Below are 9515 nucleotides of genomic sequence, written 5' to 3'. Positions count from 1 at the left end.
AAACATTTTTGCTTATGGGAAGGGCTTCAAAAGTTGGCACTAAAGTTATTTAATATCAGACACCATCAGATTGGCCTGAAGATCAAATTGGGCTAAGCTGACTTTTAAAAAGGCAGTTGTAGTGACAGGTTTCAAGAAACCGGCTGGCCACTGATATTAGTATCTAATAGCTATCCTCTGATCTAGGGGAGAAACCTTAAACACGTCTCTCCATACTCAGTGAAGTCAGCAAACAATGTCCCCAGTCTGTGCATGGCTGATATTAAGAACCACACTTTTCCAGCCAGGACCATAGTTTCCCTCCTCCCACTTCTCTCCCAACCCAGACAGGTGATTACAGACAAGGAGGCAATTAAGTTGCTTCAAAATATTTAATACGTGTTAGACACGTAAAGTTACATTTTTATACAAAAATCAATACAACGAAGGAGAAAATACTGTACAAAAACCTTGTCAGCTCCCCCAACCTTTATACAACAAAGACTGGAGTCACCGTATCTACAAAACCATAAGGTCTTTCCACTTAGGGCTTCTGTCTGTAAACTTTGTTTCATTAAACACTTTTTAAAAGCACTGTGTAGTAGTTCTGATCTAGAGCTTTTAAAAATATATCTATTCTCTATAAACTCCGTATTTCCAAGCTTGAACTCTTCTGTGAAGTTCATCAAGCTTTTATTTTTTTTCCCCTGTGGGGAAGACAAGGGCCGCTCATATTCCCTTTTCCCAGAGTAATCACAGGGTATAAACGTTTTTCAGTGTGATAGAAGGGTGGGGGGAGAGAGAAATAATACAAGCCTCTACCCCCAGACTAAATCCCTCTAGTCTTAGGAAATCCTGTGAGGAAATGCCACCCCTGGCTCTGGTGCGGGGCTAGCTTTCAAGTGAGGGGTGTGTGTAAAGTCCCTTCCTCCCCCGAGTACGAAAGGGGAACTCCCCGGCCCTCTCAGCCGCTTCCTTCTCGGGGCTGCCGGCAGAGGAAAGTCCCTGTCTGCCCCCAAGCTCCTAAGCCCTGGGAAAGGGGTGATGCATTCCAGAAGGACAAAATAGTCTTAATTCAACAAGACGAACATACGTACACAGACATAACACTACACAAAAGCGAACGATCGTCCTCTTCCGACAAGCCTCACCCCCCCACCCCCCAAGTCTCCAGAGGAGACCGCAGGGAGGCTCGGCGCGGCAGGGCCGCCGAGCCAAGGGCAGTCCGGGCGGCCCGGCAGCACCCGCGGGCTCCGCCACGCGCCAGCGCCTACGGTCCCTGGGCCGTCCTCGCGGCCTCACGTCGGGGCCACCCCGCCGCTCAACCTCCTTCCGACGGGGGCCCGGGGCTCAGAAGGCCACGATGGCTGTGCTCCAAGGGTTCATGTCTCTCAGCACCGGCTTATCGCAGCAGATCTGCCCGGGCTCCGCGGCTTCCGCACCGCTCTCCTCTCCCTCGGCTTCCTCCCGGCCGCCCCCGGGGCTTTTCCGCAAGAGTCCCGAGAAGCTGGAACCGAAGATGCTAATGAGGTTAGCCACGTTACCGGTCTCCATCTCCTCCTCCTCCGCCGCCGCCCCGCCCGACTGCTCCTCTGAGTTCCGGCGGGGCTTCTTCAGCGGGCTGGAGCCGGGCGCCGGGCCGCCACCCACGCCCGCCGCGCCGCGCTTCCGGGGGCCGACGGCCGGCGGTGCCGGGGGCTCGTCCTCGGCGGGCCGCGGCGCGCAGCAGCAGCAGTCAACGCGGGGGCACGGGCCCAGCGGCCCCGGCCGGCCCTCCGCTCCTGGGGGGCAGCCGCAGTGGCGGCGCGCCCCACGGAGCCCCTCGGGGAAGCCGTCTGCGCCGCCGGCGGGGCCCCCGGCTCCTCCCTCCGCCGCCTCGCGCGGTCCCTCCACGCGGCGCCAGGCAGCTTCCGCCGCCTCCACCTCTCCGCCCCGAAGAGTTTCCCCTGCGCCCGTCATCGGCGCCCCGGGCTCCGCGTCGCCCGCCCGCGGCGCGGCCGGGTCAGCGGGGCGCTCCGGCTGCGGCTCGATCTCGGGCCAGGCAGCACCGGCGGCCGGCGGGGGCGGCTCCCCCCAGCCCGCGGGCGGCCCGGCCGCCGGCTCCCCGGGCTGCGGCGGCGGCACCGCCGGGCTCCCCGCGGGACCGGCCAGGTAGAGGCCCGGGCACGGGTCACTCAGGTAGACCTGGCGGGCGCTGCGCAGCACCAGGGAGACCAGCAGGTTCTTGTGCAGTTTGATGCCGCCGCGCTGGACCCGCGAGTTGTAGATCTTGCCCAGGGAGATGCTGACGATGCGGTGAGCCTCCAGCTTGAACTCCATCCTGCCTCCCCTTCGCGGGGCTGGCGCCGAGGTGAGGGGTGAACCCCCGGCTCACGTTCGGAAGCTGAGAGGGAACGAGAGGCGTCGACAAGTCCGGTCCGGGGCTGGACCCTCGATACCTGAAGGCTGAAAAGAAACGACTCCGGTGACGCGCTCACCGACCCCCGCGTCCTAGTCACCGCATAACACAGCTCGGCCCCAGGTCCAGTCGCTGACTGAGGGCAGCCCGGACGCCCGGCGCCTTATATACGCCCTCGACCGCCAATCGCGACGGGCCGCCAACCGTTCCGGGGCTGGCCGGCGCGCCCTCGTGCGCCGCGCGCGGCCAATCGGAGGCCGAGGAGGGGCGCCTGGGCTATTCGAACGTTAGTCCCGCGGAGCAGGCTCTTAAAGGGGGCGACGACGCGCTGGCCGGACGGGTCCGGGCTTGTGCGCCGCGGGCGGGTGACGGGGCGGAGGCGTAGCCAGAATGTGGTTTGTACTTAAGGATTCCGGCTTGTGCGCCGGCTTGCCAGAACCAGAGGGAACTAAACCACTCGAACTCTCATCTGAGTATACCCCTGGATAATAAATAGTATCACCACAAGGTATATAGCAGATACCGATTTTGGATGAGTGCCTTGCCTTCCTGGAGTCACACACACTCGGAACATCTGTCAGTTCTAACCCCCAAGAAAGAAAAAGGGGGTTCTAAAGGTTCCTAAGGTTTTTGGCTGCTTATTAAGGAATTGTGACTAGGTACGAAATTACTGGTTCTCTACTAAAGCCATCATCTATCACTTTGTTCTCTAGATTCTAGAATAAACACACGTGTCACTTGGGTTACAATGAAAGGTGGTACAAGTTCTTCCCGGTTATTTTTCTTCAACACAAGGACTGGTAAGTTCACCCTTGGAAGAAGTTCTAAAAATACAAATAGAGAAGTCCTGTGTTCCCATCATGATGTCATAATTTTATTTTGTGTCAAGGTAAAAATATAGGGGAAGACTGTTCCAGACTTTTCTGGTCAGTCAACAACTTAGTCTATCTAGTGATCCTTAGTACATGGCATTAAGGCGGAATCACCACAGGGTTGTCCAGAGTCCTGGACTGGGTTCCTGGAGGGTCAGTTTGGGTTAGTCCACCTAAGCTCCACCACAGACCTGCCTGATGATTCTGGGTAAAGAACCTCAGGATACCTTAGTTTCTCCAACTCTAAAAGGGAGAAATCACATACACATCTACTCTATTATGCAGAAGAGAAATGACAACTCTCACCATCCATAGATAAATGGAAAAAGATGTGGTACACACACACAATGGAATATTATTCAGCCATAAAAAAGAATGAAATCTTGACATTTGCAATGACATGGATGGAGCTAGAGAGAGTAATGCTAAGTGAAATAAGTCGGTCAGAGAAAGACAAATACCATATGATTTCACTCGTATGTGGAATTTAAGAAACGAAACAAACAAGCAAAGGAAAAAGAGAGACAAACCAAGAAACAAGACTCTTAACTAGAGAACGAACTGATGGTTGGTGGGAGGGGGAATGGGTGAAATAGGTGATGGGGATTAAGGAGGGCACTTGTGACTCCTGGGTGGCTCAGTTAAGGGTCTGCCTTTGGCTCAGGTCATGATCCCGGGGTCATGTTCTCAAGGTCCTGGGATTGAGCCCGTATCATTAGGCTCCCTGCTCAGCGGGTAGTCTGCTTCTCTCTCTCCCTCTGCCCCTCCCCCTTCTGCTCTCCCTCTCTTTCTCATTCTCTCTCTCCCACTCTCTCAAATAAATAAAATCTTAAAAAAAAAAAAAAAGGAGGGCATTTGTTGTGATGAGCACTGAGTGATGTATGGAAGTGTTGAATCCCTACACTGTACACCTGAAACTAATATAACACTGTATGTTAACTATACCGGAATTAAATTTTTTTTTTAAATGACAACTCTCAGCCACATCTGAATCATAAAACTAAGCATAACTTTCTTGGAATCCACATGGAATAGTTGGCCTAATCCTGCACCAGAGTTTAGCCAAGTGGGGTATTTGGTTAGGAAAAATAGTGATAAGTGGGCTTGATAATGGGTAATTCACAGTCAAAAGGACTCCAACGGATGTGATGGCTCAGTAACATTACTTATGCCACAACTTATTAATGGTAATCGAGACACCAGGGCATGAGACCCAGAGTTCCTCCCCTCTAGGAATTTTCAGCTTGCATAAAGGAGATAAACATGAATAATTCAGAAGCAAGCCACATATTTTGAGTAATAACATGAAAATTTTTCTTCTATTTTCTCTTTCTTTGATAGTTATTAGTCACCATAAAACACTGATTAAGAATGCAGGCTTTGAAGGGAAGCTTCCTGAGTTGGAATCCCAGCTCCACTTTTTATTTGCTGTGTGACCTTTGGAAAGTTATTTTACCTCTCTGTGCCTTCATCTTTTCCATCTTAAAATAGAGATAATAATAGTCCCCACCTCTTAGAGTTTTGTGAGGATAAAACAAGGTAACACATGTGAAGCTCTTAGAACAGTCTGGCATATAAGAAGCTATCCGTGTATGTTAGTTAGAAAATATCACCCCACGCAAGACCCAGGGGTGGGAGAAGAGGCTGAGGAGGGAAGAAACAGACAGGAGAAAGAAGCTATGCTTGAAGAGGGTGTTGAAAAATGCTGAGGTAGGATCCACAAGTTCTGAGCAGCTGGAGCAACAAAGTTTGGTATAGGGCGTATCATTTGGCAGGTGTGCCAGAGGCTAGAAACAGGGGCTGGAGCCATATGACAGTGGGTCATGCATGCCTCAATGAGGAGATGGGGCCACAGGGAGCTACCTAAGGTTGTTGAGTAAGGGAACCACAGAACAGATTCTAGAACAGTCAGTACACTTAATTTACAACTGAACTACAAAGAGGATCACTTAATCATAAAGCTCTTGTGAGAGTTTAGGCAAAGGGTCGTGAAAGCCTGAACTAAGTGGAGGTAGGAAGAATTAAAAAAAAAAAAAAAACAAGAAACACAAGGAACTGTAGTGATGATCTGGGATGTCCCCACCCACTCAAACAGGTCACTGATAGAGCAAGCATTAGGTGAAGCTGACCCACATGAGCTGGGAGTTTCACCATCTGCCCCTGCATTCATGGTCCTTCAGCACTGCTCTCCTCACTTGCACCTGTCATGTTCAGGGCCCCTCTCAAATTGTGCTGTCATCGAAGGGAGGAGCTCATCTCATATTTGTAGCCAGAAGATAGCGAGAATATTTAACAAATGTATGGCACAGGCAGTAACCACCAGAACAGAATCCTGGAGGCTGTTATGGTACCAGGGTTTACGGCGGATTCCTGCAGGAGCGGCTGAGTGGCCAGGAAAGGGTGCACTCGGGGGGCTGGGGCCGACGTTCTGCCAACTGGCATGGAACCATTACAATATTTTAACAACTGGGGTGGCCACACCAGTGTATACAATATATACTGTATATTCGATTATGAACTTGGCTTACTGAATATCGAATAATGATATTGTCTATCCGGCACCGTGCTAGTCACTTTCCAGCCATTACTTATCATCCTTAAAAAGTTCTGAAAGTAGATCAGGAAACTAGGACTCTGAAAGGTCAAGTAATTTCCCCCAAGTCACGCAGCTATGCGTGGAGAGGGTGGGATTGAACTCCAAACCTATGGAGCTCTAAAGCTTGAGTGCAGAGTTCTGGGACCAGGTTACCTTGTTTCACCTCTTACTAGCTGTGTGACCTTTGGAAAGTTATTTCACATCTAAGTGAAATGAGAAAGTCATGCCCAAGTTATTCAACCTTTCTGTGCCTCGGTCGCCTATTGTGTAAATAGGAAATAACGATACTGGGACACCTGAGTGGTTCAGTCGGTTAAGCATCTGCCTTCGGCTCAGGTCATGATCCCAGGGTCCTGGGATCGAGCCCTGCATCAGGCTCCCTGCTCAGCAGAAAGCCTGCTTCTCTCTCTCCCACTCCCCCTGCTTGTGTTCCCTCTCTCGCTGTGTGTGTGTGTCTCTCTCTGATAGATAGATAGATAGATAGATAGATAGATAGATAGATAGATAGATAGATAGATAAAATCTTTAAAAAAAAAAAGAAATAACAATACCTAGGGGGCTGAGTACAGCTCCCAGCATCATATAAGCACTTACTAAGTCTATTTCCTGATATTGTTCTTTTCTTTTTTTTCTTAAAGATTTTATTTATTTATTTGACAGAGAGAGACACAGTGAGAGAGGGAACACAAGTGAGGGAGAGGGAGAAGCAGGCTTCCCACGGAGCAGGGAGCCCCATGAGGGGCTCGATCCCAGGACCCCGGGACCATGACCCGAGCCGAAGGCAGATGCTTAATGACTGAGCCACCCAGGTGCCCCCTGATATTGTTCTTATTATACCAGTGCCCATAGAGTCCCAGGCACATAGTGCTTGTTGAATTGTACATGGTTTTTCTACAATACCACAGAATAGCTGCTCAGGAAATGTCCACTGATCACTCCTATTATCAGGACTTCTTCTAATCCTAAGACAACAGAATGGAACCTTGAGAACTCATCTCTTATGCTCAGCAAACTTTACCTCTCCCTACCAAAAGAGAGATCCGGAACAACTTTTCCTAAGCTTTAGAAAGCAGGTGACTGAGTTCGAATTTGCCATTATCAATTGTTGAGACTTTTTCAGTTAAAAAAAAAGAAGTGGTAGAGGATGAGAAACACTAGCAGTGTGAGAAGGACCCAGGAAGCAACTGCTCTGGACGAAATGGCCAGAGCATGTCCATGGAGTCTGGTCCATCCCTCCACCCCATCCCCTCCCCTGGACACACGTGAGCAGGTTAGCATGCTGACAGTTGGCCACACCTGTTCCCACTCAGGTGCTCTCTGGCTTCTGACTGGAGGATTCCTCTAAGAGCAGGGCCTGCGTGCCCACTGCTGTTGACTTTATTTCTTGTTGTTCTTTTTCTTGCATGACAACTTGAAGGCTAAGGATTATGATCAGATGATTACAGAGCTTCTATAGCCTTAAATTAAGTCTAGTCTGTATAAGAACAATGCAAATACACCATGGATGATACACTCCATAGCCCGCGCTGTGAGAAGTAACGAGTGAGAGGAGCGGGTGAGGTAAGTTCCCTGCACCAAGCCTACCTTGCAATGTTAGGCCAGTTGGAAATTGTTGGGGGGTCAAAGTTGCTTATGTAAGTGAATAATCATTCGTATGAAATCCTGAGTTCTTTAGGGGAAAAGCACTACAAAAATATATTATTAGCACTTTATGTAGGCAATACTCCTCTTGCTCTTCTGAGGACAGATAAAGCTAATTTATTTATTTATTTATTTATTTATTTATTTATTTATTTATTTATTTATTTATTTCAGAGAGAGAGCTCACAAGCAGGTGGGGGGGTGGGGAGAGAGAGAATCTTTTTTTTTTTAAGATTTTATTTATTTATTTGACAGAGAGAGACACAGCGAGAGAGGGGACACAAGCAGGGGGAGTGGGAGAGGGAGAAGCAGGCTTCCCGCTGAGCAGGGAGCCCCATGTGGGGCTCGATCCCAGGACCCTGGGATCATGACCTAAGCCGAAGGCAGATGCTTAACGACTGAGCCACCCAGGCGCCCCGAGAGAGAGAATCTTAAGCTGAGTGTGGAGCCCAACGGGGGAGAGGGGGCTCAATCTCACAACCCTGAGAATCATGACCTTAGCTGAAATCAAGAGTTGGACGCCTAACCGACTGAGCCACCCAGGCACCCCCCCAAAGCCACTTTTTAATTCAACTTTTTCTCTCTCACTCTTGTCATATTTTATATCTTTTTTTAATTTCCTTTTGGCTGCTTGACTACTATAGAATTTCATTATTTTCAAATAACATTTGACCAGGAGTGGGCACCAAAACTTGCCTTTTTTTTTCCTCCTCCCCATTTCCTTTCCTAAATTAGCCCTCCTTCTTGTCCTAAATTTTATATTTTGGTTCAGAGAAACTTAGGTTATTTTTATAATCATCCTTGTCATACCTTGCCTCCTTTAGTAGTCTTAGAGAACAGATTCCTCCATAAATAGAGTACTCAAACTCATTAAAATGAGCCTACCACCTTCTCAAGCCGCAGAATAAGAAACCATTACCATATAAAACCCTAGGCCTGCACTGTTCAATATAGTAGCCACAGGGCCAATGGGGCTAGGATGATTGAGGAACTGCATTTTGAATTTTATTTACTTCAAATCTAAAAACTGAAACAGGGTAAAATCCTTTTTTTGAAACCCAACTTTATCATGTAACATTTTTGAAGATTGAAAATTTAGCATCTGAATCAATGCTGCAATTACAAAATACAGAGCAGAGTTCAAAGGCTTAGTATCAAAGAGAACATAAAATGTCTCATTCATATTTTTAGAATGGTTACATGCTGAAATGATAAAACTTTGGATATACTGACTTAAATAAAATATATTATTAAAATTAATGTAACCTGTTTCTTTTTATATATGTGGCTCAAGTTATAGTTCTTCTTTTTTTAAAGATTTTATTTATTTACTTGACAGAGAGAGAGGGAGAGAGCATAAGGAGGGGGAGCAGCAGAGGGAGAGGGAGGAGAAGCAGGCTCCCCGCCGAGCAGGGAGCCAGATCATGACCCAAGAAGGCAGACGCCCAACCGACTGAGTCACCCAGGCACCCCTCAAATTATATTTGTATTGGACAACAGTGCCCTAATGGTAATAAAAGGATAGGGTGGTGCGGACATATAAACATGCATGAGCATATTGTGAGGGAAGATAAAGTAAAAAGGAAGTAAACCATAAAACACTTAGATGGTTGTTAAAACACTTAGCTTCTTAGAAAATCTAAGAAAAAGGCAAAAAAACAGAGCCAATCAGCCAGACGAAAGTTCTTTCTAGAACTGAGAAGTAGCCACACAGGTGGAGAAGCACAATTCTACGTATCCATCCGATTGTGAGAACACAGCAGTTTTCACAATATTATTTTAAAATTCAAACTATAAACACGCAAACAAATTTCAGAAACTCACTTGGACAGCACCATTCTCGTGCGTTGTTAGAGCGCATTTATCGTTTTCAAATTCTGATGTCCACCTGGAAGCTGCAGGACCATTTGTTTCCAACGTGCCATTTTCCCTGCACAAAAACCTTCAGTGGCTCCCCATGACCTTTATGGCAAAAATCCAACCCTCTGTCCTGGTCTCTGGAGTACTACACAATACACTGTCAAAGACA

General features: G+C 48.3%; 1 protein-coding gene across 1 annotated transcript; it reads right to left on the bottom strand.

Moving 5' to 3' along the window:
- Positions 1-352: 352 nt before the first annotated feature.
- On the bottom strand, positions 353-2534 carry IER5 (immediate early response 5). The gene has a single exon (XM_035010571.1). The coding sequence runs from the start codon at positions 2296-2298 to the stop codon at positions 1330-1332; it is 969 nt and encodes a 322-aa protein (XP_034866462.1). The 5' UTR covers positions 2299-2534; the 3' UTR covers positions 353-1329.
- Between the last annotated feature and the right edge of the window lie 6981 nt (positions 2535-9515).

This window comes from Mirounga leonina, unplaced genomic scaffold, assembly GCF_011800145.1.
Source record: "Mirounga leonina isolate KUSES-001 unplaced genomic scaffold, KU_Mleo_1.0 Mir_154, whole genome shotgun sequence".
NCBI lineage: Eukaryota > Metazoa > Chordata > Mammalia > Carnivora > Phocidae > Mirounga > Mirounga leonina.
The sequence above is the reverse complement of the archived record's forward strand: the minus strand, read 5'-3'. Positions and strand labels throughout refer to the sequence as shown.

Coding starts and splice junctions, on each gene's coding strand:
- IER5 (XM_035010571.1), bottom strand. CDS start 2,298: ATGGAGTTCAAGCTGGAGGCTCACCGCATCGTCAGCATCTCCCTGGGC.